The sequence below is a fragment of the Myotis brandtii genome, unplaced genomic scaffold, assembly GCF_000412655.1.
Source record: "Myotis brandtii unplaced genomic scaffold, ASM41265v1 scaffold48, whole genome shotgun sequence".
Classification (NCBI taxonomy): domain Eukaryota; kingdom Metazoa; phylum Chordata; class Mammalia; order Chiroptera; family Vespertilionidae; genus Myotis; species Myotis brandtii.
In genome coordinates this window covers 7,872,953-7,892,814 of record NW_005368341.1, presented here as the reverse complement: position 1 = coordinate 7,892,814, position 19,862 = coordinate 7,872,953, and the positions used below count along the sequence as shown (strand labels likewise).

The window sequence follows — 19,862 nt, the reverse complement described above, 5'->3', positions numbered from 1 at the left end:
TCTCAAACTTAGCACGTGTGATGTTTGCTGACAAGTAAGGAAGCGTAAATAGATTGTCAAGTGACTGATTCCGAGTTCCAACTTCTCAACATCTACCCAACTATCTTCTTGCATTCATTGTAGTTCTTGATTATTTAGGCAGCATGCCTTCATGCAGTTAACTTGGATGTAGAAATGAAACCTTCATTGTATAAATTACAATTTTTAAAAAATTCTAGCTGCTTGGGCAGTTTGACACTTCATCTTAGGGAAATCTATTGTGTTTTCTTACAAGCAAGATTCCCTTCAAGGAAGGTTGTTGTTGTTTTTTTTAACTTGGAAATTGCCGGATGATCCAAATTGCTCATGCCAGCTTATCCTAGGTTTTAGTAGCTAAACTGGCTATTATTGCAGAAAGCCTAATAGCAGGCAACTTGGTTGTAGTAGTGAGAATATTCAACTATTAGTTTATTTCGGCTTGTTCCACCCAGTCATTAACTCAGTGCTGCCAGCCATACGCTTCCCTGCCACACCGGGAAAGCCTGTCATTTAGAACCGATGACTATTTTGGGGCTCAAACGATAAAACACATAAAGAAACATGTTGGAATCTTAGGTTGGAGGTGGAGAATGGTGTGCTAGACTGCACAGAGGACTTATTTGACCCTTTTTCTTCCTCCCTTTCAAAAACAAGTATCATTATATTTTCCCTGTAGGTAGCACGAACACACAATAATAGACATTTCAAAGAGTAGAAGGGAAAGCAGTGAAAATTGTCCTTCTCCCTCCTGCTTCCTTGTTCCCTCCCCATGGGCAGTTGCCTTTGCCAGTTTCTCAGTTCGCTTTCCAGAGATAACACATGTACGAATAAGCTCTTATTTTTATTAATGCAAGTAGTACATAACATGCCCGTCATTCTTTCGTTTGCCTTTTCCCTTGACAATGGTTGGTTCCACGTTAGACTATATAGACTTATTGGCCTCATTGGCTGCATTTTGTAGCTATACCATAATTTATTTAGCTATTTTCTTCCTGGAATTTGAGGTTATGTTTAGCATTTTGCTATAAACTATGTCACAGTGAGTATCCTTGCACATAAGTCTTTGTGGGTATAAATATAGGATAAACGCTTAGAATAAGGTGCCATTGATCACTCTCTGATAAGGACCCAGTGACTTTCACATTCAGTTCAGTCGTACTCATTCTACACCTGTGCTGGCCCTGGGGGCTTTCAGGAATCACACACGGCCTCTGCCTGGAATAGGTCGCTATCCAGTGACTGCGTGCTTCAAGGTAACGTGCCTCGTGACAAATCAGAGGTGCAGCTGAATCTTGTGGATGTCCACGCAGCAAAATGACTTCTGACCTGGGGGACCAGGGAGGACTTTGAGGCTGAGTAGGAGTTAGAATTAGACATGGGAAGTGGCAGAGGAGGGTGTGCGGGGAGGGGACAGGACGCGAGACTGCACTGAAACACATGCTGGGGGCACTGCCCTCTGCCACACACCTCCTCACCACGCCTGTGACATGCCTGGCCACTCCTGCCACAGAACGTTGGCACTCACTGTGCCCTAGACTTCTTTATGGCTTTCTTTCTTTACAGTGATGCCCATAGGGCATCCAGGCACCTCAGCTACGGGTGTTGTCCTGTTGTGTCAGAAATACGTCCCTTGTGTTCCTGCACTCTTCTCCTCCTCTGATGCCACCATAAAAGTGCCTCCCATGATGGCCTCAGGGCACAGTGGGCTCCTGCCTGGTGTCCTACTTGGCCACGGCCATTCCGGCCTCCTCTGCCATCTGCCCAAGGGCTCAGCAGGCCTTCCCCTTAGGCTGCTACAGCAGAGTGGGCATCGGGCTGTCTCTTACAGCCAGACTTAATGAAGGCTGGGCATTTGGTGCAGGGCAGGGCATTGCAGGTCAGGGAGACCACTCAGCCCCTAGAGGCCCCTCCTCAGTGTGAAAGCAAAGGGCTCTCTCTCTCTTTATCTCCTGTTTACCTCCCTCTCTTCCCAAAGGGAGTGTACCCCAGTGATGCACCTAGAATTCAGGCCTCCAGGCTCCAGAAAGAGGAAGCTCCCTCCTCCTGAGAATCAGAGACCCCTGGAAGGTCTAATTTCAGATCTGGGGGTCCCCCTTCCATCCCCGGGACTGAGGGCATTGGCCTGCAGCCCAGTAAATGATCACAACACTTAATATTTATACCAAAGCGTAACCAGTAGCCCAGTACTGGTGCTCTCGGAGGGCTCTAGACTTAAATGTTACTACAAATTGGCCTTCATTGTTCCTGTTCTTTGTAGGGTGCAGAATAGCTCTCAGCACCTGTTTTTTCTTCAGTCCTCCGGGTTCCTAAAAGCCTCTGCGCAACATCTGGGGGGAGCATCGTGTGTTGTCTGTCTTTCTTGAGGCAGCAAACATCTTCCTCAAAGAAACTCAAAGCCTCAGAAACTATTGGCTCTGAGAAAACATGCACCCAGTTTACATTACACCCTTTGCTCTTTTGAAACATCAAGATTCAGGTTAATTTCACAGCTTTCCCCAGAACAGTGGGTAGAGACTCGCTTTACATTTATATAACAGAAATTTCCATTAAGTCGGTTTTCTTGATTAAAGGAGCCGTCAGCCTCAAAGGTAGATTCAGGTCTCTTCTTTCAGTAAAACCGAACAGCTGGAAGCTTTGAAATTAGTGTTTCTGTACTTCTCTGCTCATCAAGGTTTTTTTGTTTTGCTTTGTTTTGTTTTTTAAAGCCCTCTCAGGTCTGGGCACACTTCTTTCTGTGCTTGAGTTAATTCTTTGAGAGCAGCTAAGTTGCCAGATAGTATCGAGACACCCATATTGCAATAGTTGGGATATGAGCTGGTTTAACACCTCTGATTACCACTGTTCATAGGTCGGGTCCTAGTAATCGGAGGCAAATTGACCCCTTAGCTCAGGTGTGGGGGACTTTTTTTCTGACAAGGGCCATTTGGATATTTATAACATCATTCATGGGCCATACAAATTATCAACTTAAAAATTAGCCTGCTGTATTTGGTCAAGCATTTAATTAACTCACCCCTAATGCCTTGGCAGGGCCAGACCAAATGGTTTCACTGGCCTTATACAGCCTGCAGGCCAGATGTTCCCCACCTCAGCCTAGCTGAATGTGTTTTAGACAGACTTAGTCTTGTCTCAGAACTGCATGTTATGGAAGAGTTGGTGTTGTGTCAGGATGCAGAAGGGGTGGGAGTGGTGGGAAGAACTGGGGCAATCATTAGCAATGATGCTTATTCAAGGAGATAAACATACAGATAAAAAGATGAGCAAATCAGTTTTACATGCTTATTGCCAAGTGAGCCAAATAAAGAACCAGATATAATATTATAAATTTGGAGGAGAAATTGATTAATTGTTGAAGTTTTGTTTAGATAACTTTTAAATATCATATTAGATAAAGTTTAAGAAATTATGGACTTCGTTAGGAAAGTAAATCTATCACTTGTATTATCAAGAACCAGCATTTTGTATATTAATAGACTTACCGTATGTATCTTTTTTGTATTTTTATTTAACAAACATGTGAGTATCATAAAGGGGACATATTTTATGTATGTTTGGGGTTTACTTCTTATAAAACAGTATGAATCATGAACTTTTATGTGATTCAGTTTTACTCATGTTAGGTCTTTAAACATTTTAAAACCCAGAGACAGATTTTCTAGTGACAGCTGACACATAGTCCCCAGGTGTAAAACGGGTGAAAGCAGAGGGACTCTGGCTGAGGTCGGGCTGAGTTTCCTCCCCGTTGGCCAGGGCAGCACACACATGCCGCTTGCTATGGGAACACTGTCTCAGGATACATGATAGGTGGCTGTTCTTACTACAGATGTCAGTCCAACAACAGACTCACAGTGGGCCTGACACCAGACCAGGAACTGGAAATGCAAAGGCAATGAACCATGGTCCTACTAGCAGTGAAACTGCAGTCTTGTGTTGGGCTGGCGGGGGCTGACATGTGAATGAATGACTGAGGACGTCCAGGAAAGCTCAGAGCTGCAATTAGAGACTAGAGGAAGGCTCCTTCCCTGGGCCAGGGAGGAGAGGGCAAGTCAGAGCAGAGTTTTGAAGGATATATGGGAGACCACAGCTGAGTAAGGCCTGCCAAGATCTGAGACCATACTGTGCAAAGAAACGGACGTGAAAGCAGATCATTGCAGGTAATATGATGGGCTGCTAACAGTTGGCTAGAACATAGAAAGGAATAAGAAGCAACAAGGCTGCAGTAATGGCAAAGGGTTTATACCTTGGAGTTTAGGATAAAGGCCACAGGATCCATGAAGCTCTTTAGCAGAAGAGTGACTTGATCAGATTGACAATAGGCAATATGTATTTGGTGTTTCTGTAGGCCAAGTGCACAGTTAAGCCTTTTCCATGCATTTCTTATTCAGCTCTCACACACACCCCTTGACTCAGGTGCAGTCCTTGTCTCAGGGTTCCCAGAAGGAAGCAAAGGGCAAGGCACATGGGGTGGCTGAGGAGAATGTGATGAAGGGACTATTTATGAAACTGGGGCCAGGGTTGAAGATGTGAAACCCCTTCTGGTTGGCAGTAATGGGGAGCTTTTCCCACTCCCCCACTGCAGGAAGAAGAGAGAATATAATGTTGTAACCCACTGAGTCAGAGCAGTAGCCTTGCAAGGGAGGACTTAGCCACTGCCATTTCCTGTCCAGCTGGGAGGAGCCAGGGAACAAATACACCACCCTCCCTTGTTTCTTTCCCTGTGATCTTTGGTCCATGTGCCTCCCACTGGCTAAACCCAATGTGAGGCCTGGAGCAAGGACTCTGTAGTTACAGGCTCATTAAGGCCAGCTTGTAAGTAAGTGTTGGGCCCGCCTGACCCTGCCTGACACTGTCTCACACTATGCAGACCCGTCTCCTCCTCAGACTGTGGAAAAGGGACAGAAGGGCAGACATGGCAGTTGGGAGACCAGTGGGAGCTGTTTCTAAGATTCAAGACCCAGAAGAGTATGTTTCAGGGCCTCTAGTGGCAGTGGCAGTGGCAGTGAGGACAGGAAAAAGGGAGTGGATTTGAAGCAGTGGGGCAGAAAGACCCACCTGTGGACCTTAGCTTCCTTCTCATAGATATGACACGGACTGTCTTAGATCCTTTCCAGCACGAAAGCTCTGTGATGCTTCTCTGCGGTGACCATGACAAATATTTATTTTTCGGAATTAAAGTATCTTTGAAAATATTCCCCAGATGCTCAGTATACGTCCTTTTGGAGATTTAATGTTTATTTATTTATTTACTTACTTATTTATTTATCTTTTATAATCCTCACCCGAGGATAATTTTCTATTGATTTTTAGAGAGAGTGGGAGGGAGAGGGAGAGACAGAGAGAAACATTGATGTGAGTGAGTCATATCGATTGGTTGCCTCCTGCATGTCCCAGACCAGGGCTGAGAGCCTGCAACCAAGGTAGGTGCCCTTGACCAGAATCGAACCCTGGACCCTTCAGTCCACAGGCAGACACTCTATTCACTGAGCCAAACCGGCTAGGTCTGAAGTTTATTTATTTACTACATTACTGATGTTCACTTCCAACAGGACAGCCAAGATTGTCATGAAGTGTCACTTTACATCAAATTATCAAAATCAACATGCATATCTTTTAATAGATATGTTCTCTTAATTATAATGTCTGGAACCTTGTACTGAGTGCAGTGTTGAGACCCCCAAAATATAACTGGACCTGGGCTCAAAAAATATGATAAAAGACAAAACAGAAAGCATGAGAGAAAATAGTTCAGAAAAATTGGACAGACATCATAAAACAAAAAATGTAATGATGCAGTATGACTCAAACCTCCTTTGCCTTGAATTGGCTCAAAAATCGCCTCATTAATTTGAACTGATTCAGTTGGACATTTGCTGTCGGAAAAAAAACATAAAAATCTCTTAGTTCATTTTGAAAGTAACTGCCCATTTTCATCTCATGAGATATTTTTAAAATTCACTTCAGAAAGGACACCTCAGAACTTTTACTTTATGTGTTATTATTGCAGAAGCTTCTGATTAGCTTTAACCACACCCACGGTTGAGGTTTCTGGGGGCTGGGTGGAAGTGGCAAGGGGTAAGGGCCCCCAGGGTCCTGTAAGATAAATAGCCCTCCTTTCCAACCCCCAGTTATTATTATTTTTTAATTTCTAGCTGTTATTCTCCAACTTACCACAGCCTTTTGGTAACTGCTCCATCATTGGGGCTACGGCTGCCCTCTGCCAATTTCCACTTTGAAACAAAGAAAGCAACAGATAAGCACTGTAATCATTTCAGCAACCAGACCCCACTGGGAGATTCCAGTCACGGTTTTTGTCTGAATCTTCTGTGAGGCTTTCTGGACAACATCAGTCATTTTCTCTCGAGTTTACTTCTATTTTTGGAACCTCCTTCCAGTAAAAGGGATACTGTTGTAATTAGCTAGTTATTAATAACTGGGAAGGAGCAACGGAAAGACCAAATATTATAGGCATGTCACTTGGGCAGCTTCACCAGGAAGCTAAAGCTTTACACTCCCCAGGGAGCCACCAGTCTACTCCCCAGAGATCCCTGGGAGAAGGGACTGGACAGGGAGGAGAATAGACACATGCCCAATAAAATTGGGGTGATGCCAGAAAGAGACTCGCCTGTCAATCACACCTGGGAACAGAATTGGCATGGCCACTGCGAGGGCACGAATTTTGGGATATGTAATTCCCTAAAAAAAGGAGTTCCTTCTCTTGGTGCTCTTGGCTCTCTTGGGACTCTTGTGGCAGGGCCCACCCTCTCTTGGCTCCCCTATGTTCACCCACCTGGCACACAGCCATATGGACCCCCATACCCAAAGGATTAATGGGCCATAACTAGCCTGAGGCTGAACTGGACCCGGCTGCAATATGGAATAGAAACTGTGGACACCGGCTTTGCTTTTAGCTCTACTGAAAACCCAGCTACACATCTACTATAACTGGGCTAAGGGAAATATAATTTTGGAAGCCCAGAGATGTAATTCCACATAAATAAAAATCACTCATCCTCCCATGCAAGTCTCAGAAAATTCTTTTTCTCGAGATATCAGAAGGACTCCAGCCCCAGCGCTTAGTGGGGAAAGGGATACCCCAATTTCTCTGAGAACAAAGCCAGCTTATGTTTTCTCATCACTTCTTCTTTCCTGTCCCCCCTGCCTCTCTGCTCCTACCCCATCCATCTCCCTCTCTCACCAGACTGGCCCGTCACCATTCCCTGTGTCTATGCCCCTGCCCATCTGGAGCCCAGGAACATACTTGCTCCCTAATTCCCAGTCTTCTAGGGAGGCTGCCTGCATTCAAATACTGACACAGCCACTTATTACTGTACTAGTGGCCTGGTGCATGAAATTCATGCACATTAAAAGGAAATTAATTAGAGGAAATATTTTAATATTGCTATTTGCTCTTTCTCTATAATAGAAATGTCAGAGATGAAAGAAAATTAGTAAAATGTATATGAAAATCTTCCTCTTGTCAGAGTCTCGGGCACACCATGGGACCCAAAATCAAGCCCCCATCCACCCATGCGTGCCTCAAAATCGCATGAGACCCAGACCCGGCCGGCCCCACCCCCCCCTCAAGCCCCGCCGGGTGAGGGGCGAAGCCTCCTGCTGATCGCACCTAACAACCATTTGCGTATTAGCCCTTTATATTAAGATGACCTGGAGTAAAGTAGATTCCTTTCTGTTCAATTGGGATCCTAATAATTATACAACCTTCTAGGTTGTTGTAATGATTCGGTGATATTATACATGTAAAAACCCTATGAGTTCCTAACAGATTATAAACTATCAATAAATTCTCAGCAGGTTTGCCTCTGTTAGTACTAGCATATCCACTGATTTTTATATTTTAGTATTATCATAGTAAGACCAGGTAAGAATATTGTCCCCTACACACACACACACACACACACACACACACACACACACACTTTTTTATTAATTGAGTGGTTCGGGAAGGAAATGGGAATGCTTTTCTTTTAAGCCTCCCAGAAGAACATTTACTATAATTTCTTCTCTTGAGAGCTAAAAAAAAATTGAGAGTCTATGATGTCATTTCAAATGTCATGTATGTATGATAATTTCATCTTTATAAATTGGCTTCTTTCCTATGAAGTGTAAAGCATACCTCTGACATAAAATCATAATTATTCTCAGGTTATTTGACCTAATTATAGTTGTGATTTTTCAACAAATAATCTCTTTAACTTATGCAAGTGATGCTTATATAGTGTTTGTGGCATATACTAATCTATGAGTAAATAGCCTAAAAGTTTTTAGTCTTATGTTTTGATTTGGAACTTAGATTCTTATGATGAATTTAGTATGTTTTACTTTTAATTTTTAAAAAATTGGAAACAAATCAGCTTGAATATGGACATTCATGAAAATTGCTAATTTAGTCAGGTTATGAAATTCATTTTCTATATTGTGTTGTCATCTAGCCTTGGAATAATGACACAGAGTTTCATTAACTGAGAAGCAGAAACTAGAAAATGAAATGTAAACCAGTGAACTGTGAAAATGATGATATATTCACATAAAGTCCATTGAAAATGATTTTGCATTTTCTGCTAATGCAGATGTGATGTGATAGGATCATTGAGGTGGAATTATTTACTTAGAGGGCTTTTTAGGAACTTAAGCGTATGTGATCTTCATACATTTAATGAACAAGTTTTTAGCAAAATTTTCTTAGGATCACTGAGTTTTAGTACAGGCATACCTCTGATATACTGCATTTTGTTTCAGGCCGGTGCAATAAAGCGAGTCACATGCATTTTTTGGTTTCCAAGTGCATATAAAAGTTAGGTTTATGTTAGAACGAGCCTTTCCTTTTGCTTTTTAAGAATTTATTTATTTTTAAATGACAGTTGACATTCGGTATTATTTATATTTGTTTCAGGTGTACAGCATAGTGGTTAGACAGTTATATAATTTACGAACTGATCCCCCCTGGTAGTTCTGGTACCCGCCTGGCACTGTACATAGTTATTACAGTATTATTAACTGTATTTCCTGTGCTGTACTTTATATCCCCATGACTATTTTGTAGCCTCTTTTTTTTTGTTTTGTTATCCTCACGTGATGATATTTTTCCCATTGATTTTTAGAGAGAGTGCTTTAACCACTTAAGACACACCGGCCAGGGCTATTTTGTAGCTTCCTAATCTCTTCAACCCTCCCCAACCCCCAGCAATTATCAGTCAGTTCATTGTTTATATGAGTCTGTCTCTGTTTTGTTTGTTCCTTTGTTTTGTTCTTTAGCTTCCACATATAAGTGAAATCATATGGTATTTGTCTCTCTCTGTCTGACTTATTTCATCTAGCAGAATTTGAAATAACATCTTGTTAACTACATCTATATAAAAAGGCATTTTTGTATTCTGTACTGTTATGAGTTAAAACACATTAAAATGATTAAACATTATCCTTTGAGAAAGTTAAGGCTTTCTGGCATGTGTAAAACTGATATTCATGGATTATAGATATACATTCCAGTCATAGCTCCTTTTTTAATCCAATTTATTGCAATATACCAATAAAATATATCCCAAAACTTTAATTGATAAAAAATACACAAAAGTTATATATGCATCATACTGTAGTCTACTAAGCATGCAATACTAGCACTAGGTATAAAAAAACAATGCACATCCCTTAATTTAAAAATATTGTATTGCCATAAAATGCTAACTGTTATCTGAGCCTTCAGTGAGTTGTAATATTATTGCCGGAGGAGGATCTTGCCTCGGTGTTGATGGCTGCTGACTAGTCGGGTGGTGGTTGTTGAAGGTTGGGGTGGCTTTGGCAACATCTTAAAAATAAGACAACAATGAATGTTGTTGCATCGATTGACTCTTTTTCACAAACAATTTCTCTGTTGCATGCCATGCTGTTCAATAGCATTTTACCGATTGACTTTGAGTATATGATTAGCTTTGCCCTCTTATGTGAGTAAGGTTTATGGTGCCCTCAAATAATTACAAAAGTAACATAAAAAATAACTGATCATGCCCCACCATAATAAATATAATAATAATGACAAAGTTGGAAGTATTGTGAAAATGACCAAAATGTGGCACAGAGCCAAGAAGTGAGCAAGTGCAGTTGAAAAAAAATCTTGTGAATAGATGCACTCCACACAGTGTTGCCACAACCTTCAATTTGTAAAAAACACACTATCTGCAAAGTGCAATAAAGTGAAGTATGCCTGTAGTTGAATGGACTCTGAAGTGTCCTTAATCTTACCCTTGGGTCAGCACACTTTTTCTTAAAGGGCCAGATACTATTTGTTATAGTCTTATGGGCCTGTTAACTTCTCAGCTCTGCTATTTAGTGCACATGCAGCCATAGACAATACGTGAGGGAGTGGGTGTACCTGTGTTCCAGCAGAATTTATTTACATAGACAGGTAGGTGGCTTGCAAGCCATGGTTTGCTGACTTTGATCTCAGCCTTGTTAAGAAAACTTAAGTCACTTCATCAAGGAGACACAACTAACTGATGTCTAAACCACTATCAGGAATTTAGTTTTTTTTCATATCACAAGTCTTCCAATATGTAGCCCAATGCTCTGACAAAAATAGCGTGTTCCTTATATGGTATTCAGCCACAAGATTTCAACTAATTGGTCTTCCCATCACATCTATTAATTTCATTTAAAACAGAGTTTACCAGAGAAGTACATTTTTTTAGCTTCTATACAAAATAGGAAAAATAAAATTTTCCTATATATACAGTTTAATTATTTGAATATTTTTTGTTTAGAATGTCTATATTAAAATGTTGTGATCATTTCTGTTATTTAAAATGAAAGATAAAAAAAATCTGAGCCCTTTAGGATAGCCAGTAATTAGGTATAATATATTAAGAAAACAAAGATAATTAAATAAAATCGGAGCAAAATAAAATACTATCTTAGCATGTTTAAATTTCTTCTGGACTTCATTTTATTTAATTAGAATTGATTTTCAAAAATTCCTCTTATTCAGTGGAAAGACTCTGAGAAGTGCCAATAAAAACATTTTTAAGAGATTTTTGTTATCCTGTAAGAGTAGATTCTGTTAACGTAGAAGTCTGGACAGAAACAAAACCAAAAAAGTTTCATTCAAAGGAAAAGAAAGATCTAACTGTACTTTCAAAACATTTTTTTCCACTTTAACAACACCATGTTATTAAATGTACAGGTGACTTGAATAGTTTGGGGGTTGGGGACACCAAACCCCCACACATAGTTGAAAGTCTGTGTACAACTTTTGACTCCCCAAAAGCTTAGCTATTAATAGCTTACTGTTTACCAGAAGCTATACCCATAATATAAACAGTCAATGAACACACATATTGTATGGTTTTATTTATCTATCTATCTATCTATCTATCTATCTATCTATCTATCTATTTATTTACCTATCTAGGGTGGGACAAAAGTAGGTTTACACTTGTTCATTTGGAAAACACAACAATTAATAAATAATAATACAAGAATAAACTCTGTTTTGTATACTCACAACTGTAAATCTACTTTAGCCCCACCCTGTGTATGCATATATATTGTATTAAAACAGAGTAAGCTAGAGAAAATAAAGTGTTACTAAGAAAATCCTAAGGAAAAGAAAATATTTATTGAAAAAAATCCACGTATAAGTGGACCGACACAGTCCAAACCTGTGCTGTTCAATGATCAGCTGTATAAAAAAGCATAGACCTGTCCCCAAAACACCCATATTTCCTGTTTCCTGTGATGGCAAATATGGGGCAAGGGAATTGGAGGATGTCCAACTTTCATGGTGCTTATAGGGGAAGTTTGGGCTTTTCAGTCTTCTATTATATTCACTTTAAAGAGTATTTTATTTAAACTTTAATTTTCAATAAAACAATTTCAATAAATGTAGGTGATTTATTGTCTAGAATGTTTTTTTGAAATTGGTAACTATTTGCCATGGACAGAAGTGAGGCTAGTGTAACAAGCCTGTAAGAGATGATGAGTGGACCTCAGGATGAGGAAGAAAATTATAAAATAACTAGTGGCCCGGTATACGGATTCATGCACATTGAAAGGAAATTAATTAGAAGAAATATTTCAATATTGCTATTCACCCTTTCTCTATAATAGAAGGGTCAGAGATGAAGTGTCAAGGTACATTGTGCCAATAGTTGGTCTTCAGAAATATTCTGTTGACGCCACCACTTTCTTTCTGCTTCAGAATGTCAACAAAAACAACCAAATTCACGATCAACAATGACAGATCGAAACCTGCGCATGCGATTGGTGCCAGTGAGAGCTTTATCTGTATCGCGCATGCGAGAGACGATGTTTATTTTTAAATTGCTAGTGCACATCATATGTACCGGCTGGACGGTCGGACATATGTACGGTCAGTCACTTAGCCTTTTATATATATAGATTATAAAATAAAATCCACTGGCCCCAGCCAGGTTACTCTGTTGATTGGAGTGCCAACCTGTACACCAAAAAATTGTGGGTTCAATTTTGTTAGGGTGCATACGAGAGGCAACTGATCAATGTTTTTCACATCGTTGTTTCTCTCTCCCTCTCAACTCAATAAACATAGCCTTGGGTGGGGATTTAAAAAAAAGTAAAATGCATTGAATTTTGTAATTTTGTAAGTGAAAGGAACCTGGAATGAGATGAGACTTCTGGCTCTAGTGAGTGAATTGATGGTGATGGTTAATGATGGGTTACAGAATACTGGAGAGAGTAGTACTGGTTGGAGAATTGGGGACAGGAGAAATGTTTGAGATAGCCGTAGAAGACCTAAGTGGCTATTTTTAGTGTAGAAACCTAAAGATTTAGAGGAAGATTAATTCTAGAGTTAATGTATTTGAGATCACCAGCATATAGATAGTAACTGGAGCCACGGGATTAAATGAAATCATCCAGGAAAATTTGTCAAGTGCAGAGGAAAGAGGTTAAAGCCAGAACTTGGGAGAAGAACAGAAAAAAGTGTTTTCCGCGTTTTGTGTGGTGGTTGTTTACTGATATACTCTAAGAGCAGCAATAAAAGATTTTCAAGCCGCTTTAGCACAGCCTGAGACATTTAATATAAATCCTGTAGCAGGGAGAGTACTCCATTAAAAATTGGTATGAAAAAAGAAATTCCTGGCCAGCTCCCAGGACTGTGGAAAGGGGAAAAAATGAGAAGCCTTTGCTGCCCTTCTCCAGGGATGACTCATGGGATAGCGGAGTCTCTCCCTCTCCAACCCATCTGCCAGAGGGTGAACTATTACCCAAATAATTCATGTCTGTTTAGCTCCAGGTTGTGAAGGAAGGAACCCCTGGCCTAGACATATTGCTTTTTGTGATTAACTAGGAACATGACCATCTTTTTCTGATCGTTTAGTTTGGGAAATGAAGTATGTTGAGAGAGAGGTGTGGGAATTGTTCCAATAAAAAACCGAAATCACTGACAAGCACAAAACAGTGGCCTGTCCTCTGGAAAGACTGAAGTGGTGAAAGATACTCCTTCTTATCTTATTTTAGTTGACTTTTGTAAGTTCATCTAGCTTTTGCCATTATTCCACTTAATTAGAAAGAAACCAGTTAGTGTTGCCAGTTTTTTTTCAATCCCTTAGTCAAAGCGGAGACATGAACGTGATCAATCTTGAGCTGTACTAGGTTTAGTGATTTTCTCCGTAGAGTTTGAGAGATTACTCACAGTCTCCAAACAATTTTACCACCAGTAAAAAGGATGCCTTGGAATTTGAAGGAATAGTTCGATGTGCATGGAATATAAAATCTAATGTATATCTGTGTACAACTAAAATAACTTTCATTGTTTGGGGAACCTAAAACAGTTTACTAGTAAAATGCATTTACTCCTGGGCTTAGGGCATATTCCCTGTATTTTCGACGGAGATGGCTGTAGGGACTTGGGGTTGGGGTTGTGTTGAGTTCCTGCAGGACATCCTTGCTGAGGAATTGGACAGACCCAGATCTGAAGCCCCTGGAAAGATAGAAGCTGGAGGTACAATCTTATGAGAAATCACCTATCCATAACAGTTAAAACATGGTATTAGCCACAGTTACCTGGTTTGAATATATAATAACCCTAGGGAAAAACACACACACACAAAAACAGCATATAGAGGAAGATCCCATATGGAGACCAGGTCACTGCTGTTAACTCTTCCATATCTGAGAAGTCAAGGGAGTAGATTTTAAAAAGAGGAAGAGAGGTCCATTGCAGCTGAGAGAGCTATTAAGATAAGGTCTAGAGCAGCGGTCACCAATCGGTGGCCCGCGGACCAGTCCGAAAGGTTGGTGACTGCTGTTCTAGAGAACCTCTCCATTGGTTGATGCTGAATGACTGGCAGCTTAGGGCAAAAGTTAGAAGCACTGCCGAGTGATTTATCCCGTAGCCCTGCAAGAGGGTAGAACCAGGCTCAGGGTGGCAGCAGATGTTGGATAACCATCTTGAAGATATATGGAAAAAGGAACTCTTTCATGAGGTAAGAGGTTAACTATAAACCTTCAGAGCTCTTCTAGAAATCTAAGATTCTGCTGTGCTAGCCAGTATCAAGGTTGCCTGCCTTTGAATAATTGGCAATAGGGCTTGAATAGCAGGATTTTTTTTTTTTTTACTCTACTTGAGGGTCTTTGATTAGTTAGAAACAGTAACATCTTAAACTTGGATACTCTGAATTGTTATGCAAGCTATTTTCGGTGCCCATAGCAACAAGCACCAGTTCATATGCACACACTCAACCACAACTGCGGCGTGCAGGTAACCTGTATTCATCTGGTTAGCATTTCGCTTGGCTTTTTAACTTTTTATTCACACTAAACATTAATGCAAGAAGTTTTGATAATAACCCATGAACTTCATCCTTTCTCAAAGGTAGTGTAGCTCTCTTCCTGTAGTGTAACCATAGCAACTGACAAGGAACAGAGAGAAAAGGCTTTCACACATGCTGTGCTAATTAATCCTGTCCTACAGTTTTCCTTCAGCTGCAGGATGCAGTTTAATAAATTTTGTATGAGTAAGCGTGTTTTGATGCATGAACTGTATAAATACATAGCAATGTCTTTACCCAAAATATTTATTAAAAGCTCAGTTATATATTCCTACTTCAAAGTATACTTTCTTTATTTCTTTTTCTTTTCTTTTTTTTTTTTTTGAGTCATTGTTTAGTAATTTACTCCCTCCCTGAAGAGTTTTGGGATTTATTTATCTTTTTAACTGAACAGAAATACTGGTAGGGTGAAAACCTTTTGTTTATCAGTATACAGGATACTTTCCACAAGAAACTATTTCAGTTGACTTTATTAAAGTGAGAAGAATGTAACATTCTTCAATGTATGATAACTTTACGCACACATTATTTTAAGAAACTGTCTTAACACATTGAAGAGTTAGATATGGAAAACTCATTTTCACTGTTAATTTGGGAAGTTTTGTGACCCTCGTGAATGGAATTTGGGCAGTCCTTGACCTAAACATGTGGGAAGGAGGAAAATAATGTAGACAACGCCTTTTCTATTTATATTTTCCAGATATATTTAACCAGTTTTATAAACTTAAAGTCACAGTGAACATAATTGACCTGAAATCACATATAATTATTTAGATTTATACTATTTCTAAGTTATTTTGAAGTCATGTTCTCCCTTTAAAAGTGAAAATATCATAATTTTCTATAACTAGCCTGGTCTTCTGAGCTGTCAAAGAAAATCTCAGATGTTTTCATTCTCCTATCCCTCTGGCCTCGCTTTCTGTCAACAGGGCCTCAGAAAAGCCAAGGGAATCCAGCCTGGATGTTTTTGGCTTCCCCTTTGATTTGACAACAGCATATAAACGAGTCAGAACCTATTTCAGGACTTGTGCTTAGCTCTTTGTATAGAAACATGCCCATTTGAGGAACTAATAAACCTTTTGATGGGATTACTAGATTCTGGAAACACTGCCGCCATGATTGTCCTATCTGGTAGTCAGCTTTGCCTGAATTGAGGTAGGACAAAACCTCGCAGAGAAAAGGTGAAAGGGATTAAGAAGTACAAATTTCCAGTTATGAAAATAGTCATGGGACTATAAACTACAGCATTGGGAATATGGACAATAATATTATAGTAACTATGTACTATATAGTGTCAGATGGGTACTAGACTTATTGGAGTGATCACTTCGTAAGGTATATGAATGTCTAATCACTATAAATTAAAAGGAAAAAGAAAAGAAGTAGAAATCTGTTATCAAAGTAGAAATCTGTTATCAAAACTAGTTATTCTATTTATGTGCAAAAAAGTTGGAGACCACATATGTGTATGTATTTGTGTTTATAATCTGTCCATTTTAATATGGAATACTTATAAACATTCACCAATTTGTAATATGCCATTGTATTACTGGAAAAACTAGAAAAATTGAGTTACTGTAACATATAGCATAGTTGAATTAATTAGAAATTCTTGTCTCACCAGCTGTCCTATTAATTTTAACGTTTACATAGAATATATAAAAGGGAATACCAAGTGTTTAATAAACAGGAAAAAAGTCATGTTTCTAAGTACTACATAAAAATTTAAATAAGCAGAACAAGAAAATGAATTTGTTCTGGTAGAATATTATTAAAATGTTATATGTGTTTTGAGCATTACAGTGATAATACTTTACCCCTGTCATTAATTAACATACCCAGATAGAACCCTATCACAGATTATTTTTTCTTTTAAGAAAGAAATTTCTAGATTTTGTGATTTTTAAAGGAATCATAGTCATTGTAGAAAATTTGGAAAAATGCATTTCCTATCATTCTTTGTTGTGAGGTCAAACTGCACGTGCATTATCACTGAACATATTATTGTGACCATTTTCCCAGTTTTAAAAAATTCTTTAAAAACGTTTTAATTTTTTGAACTATTCCTTTATAATTTTTTATTTAGGTAGTTTTCAAGTGAGCTTCCTGAGTAAGCATTTCCTAGCAAGTGCTTGACAGAACGTGAAACCCAAAGAAGTTTGGAAAATCTCCTTTGAGAAAACTGTCAGTCTGTCTTCTCTCAGATTCACATTACACATTAGGATAATTAAAGGCACTGAGCAATCTCATGTATGGAATACTGTTTAACTTCTTAACCCATCTTTTCTCAAAATTATTTGACCTTGGAAGCCTTTCCAATAACATTATTTATAGCTCTCAGAACTAGAGGTCCATGGAACATTCTTTGGAAAGTCCAGAAGATTTCTAAGCTTCTGTGTAATGTCTAATCATTGATGGATCATTTGTTTACTCTCCTGGGATTTTATTACTGTCATGATGTTTTATTAGGGATATAAATGATTTACAAGCATGTGTTTGAAACAAGTTGACCTTTCTGGTAACCTTAGCACTGAATTCCTGACTCTGTATCACAATGTCATGTTTGACCTTTTAAAACTGTTAACATTCAAACTTAAATTCCCTTGTCCCATGAATGCCTATTAAACTTCTTTATGTTTCATGTTACCCGCAGGTCTTGCAAGAGCAAAATCGGTCCCTAGCCACACATACTCCAATGAAGTGGTTACCTTATGGTACCGACCTCCAGATGTCCTCCTGGGCTCAACAGAGTATTCTACCTGCCTGGACATGTGGTGAGAAACGGAAGCTTTTCTCTAGCTAATCTATCCCTGGCACTTGGTCTGTGTCAAGCCTAGATAAACATCCCAACAGTTTGAATGAAGATTAATGGTGGAGGAGTGTTTGCTGGTGTGTGGCAGTGATACTAGATTTTTAAAAAACATGATTGGGAATATTTCCTAATCAGAGCCTGCCTTGCAGATGGGGCCTCTTGATGGACAGGGGCAGAGACACTTTTCTAACTGTCAGTAGTTGTCGTGACTTTCACTGCAGGGTTCAGGAGGGGCCGATGCACAAATGAAAATGCTATACAAGAAATATGAATTTAGAAGGTATTGGGGGCCAGGTGGAGCCTCTTTCTTGAAGAGACACACTGACTCTGGTCCGCTGTTTATTTACTTGAATACACATTTGCCCTTTAGCAATGGATACAGGCATATCAAAGGTAAAGTTTGATAAACAGTAACAGGATTATCAGGTTAGGGAATTGCCTTGAGCCACCGCTACCAACACAAACAATCAATGCTGAGCATCAGCCCTGCTAATGCCCAAGGTCCATCGGCCTTCTGCATTCCTTGGTGACAATATTGGCAAGCAGTGGCTTCCCACAAGTAGTCAGTGATTTTTCTCCCTAAAGGTCTTAATTTGTGGCTTTGATTTATGGCAAGGATGTATATCTATATCTCCAAACAACAGTATGGTTTAAAGTAGTAGCTAGCATGTTTAAATTCACAACAAAGTGGTCTGAAGGTTTTGGTGTAACTGCCAGGCACTAAATTTGGTGCAGTGTATTTCTGGAAACTGTTGCCACCAATTATCCAAAATGAAATAAAATTACTCTTTTAAAGGGTCACAATACATTTACTTTCTGTAGAGTCTCAATCTCACATGATGGTTTAGCCAAACTTAAGAATCTATCCTAATAGGAGGCTCAGAGACTCATGAGATTTAATGCCTGATTATTATTTATAACAAAGTATGGGTTCCCAATCCATTGTGATCTGAATCAAATAAGGTAATAATTTCAGCACTCAGGAAGGGCTTACTAGTGACTGTTGAAAATGTCCTTAATTAATGGAAAAATCCCTTTCTAGACTCATAATTGTGTTTAAAGCAAAACAGTTTACATACCATGTGGTTATTTTATAGCAGAAATCATCTTCTAAGAATGACTGTGCCCCATATACAGAATTCAGCTAAATGTTCATATAATGTTTACGACCTCAATAAAACTTTAGCATGTGGTGTTTATCTTACTGCCATGTACTTACTTCACAGCTCTGCCCTCAGTTATCTTGGCTTTTAGTTAATTAGGCCGTGCTGAGGTCTGACTTCTTTCCTGATGTTTGTGATTCCAATATTTTCCGGTGAGAAAACAAGTTCCTTGTGATGTAGAGCACAGTGTAGATTTTCTTAATTTAGGTTCCAGCAAACCCCCTGGGAATGGGATTTTGGGATCTTTGAAACCACTGAGATTACATGCAATATTTTGTGTACACATGAACCTATTTATTTTTATGGGGTGTAGATCTGTAGCTTTCAATAGAGTTTTAAAGGAATCTGGGTCATCAAACAGCCTAAGATCTATTGCCATACATTTTTGTAATGCCTTATAATACATCTAATACCATCAAAATGCATGTTCCAAAACAATGAGCATAAAGATGACCATCTATCATTGAGGAGCTGAGCTAATCTATTTTTTCATCCCACTTCTGGCTTTTTTGTTTGTTTTGGACATTTTGTTACAGTTAGATTTTACCCCCCCCGCCAAAGACTAGGCAGGGGCAATAGATATTTTGATCATTGGTTGTAATGGAGTAAAAAATTGGAAATAAAGGTCAAAGATTCATCAGATATCAATTACTAACTTTCTAACTCCCTTCCTTCCTCCTGAGAGTAGGCTATGCAAGTAATCATTGCTTAATATTCTTGAGTTATGGAGTGGTTTTCTCCATTTTAAAGTATGGAAATTGTGGGTTGCCTTCAGTGGGGTCAGTTAAGGACTCTGCTAATAGAACATAATTTGGAAATATTTGTGGCTTGGGGCCAGTTTTGTCTTAGTGCTTGACAGTTCAGTTAAGACTCGACCCTCATAAACGGGAGAGGCTGTTTTTTATACACTATTGGCTAATTACCCCCAAACCTTTAAAAGTGCTGTTTCAAGTACAAAGAGTCACATAGATTGTGACTTGCTGACATGTCTGTTTCTGATAATTGGCATTTGATTTCCAGTCTTTGCCTACCTCCCCCCCATCACTC

At 39.3% G+C, this 19,862-nt stretch overlaps 1 protein-coding gene across 7 annotated transcripts in view; it reads left to right on the top strand.

Annotated features, from left to right (window-relative positions):
• Nucleotides 1-19,862, top strand: part of CDK14 (cyclin-dependent kinase 14) — a 516,851-nt gene that overhangs the window by 282,488 nt on the left and 214,501 nt on the right. For all 7 annotated transcript variants that reach the window (XM_014547610.1, XM_005876105.2, XM_005876106.2 and 4 more), the window contains exon 8: nt 17,494-17,614. In XM_014547610.1, coding sequence (XP_014403096.1) covers nt 17,494-17,614 — 121 coding nt within the window. The remainder of the gene's footprint in view (nt 1-17,493; nt 17,615-19,862) is intronic.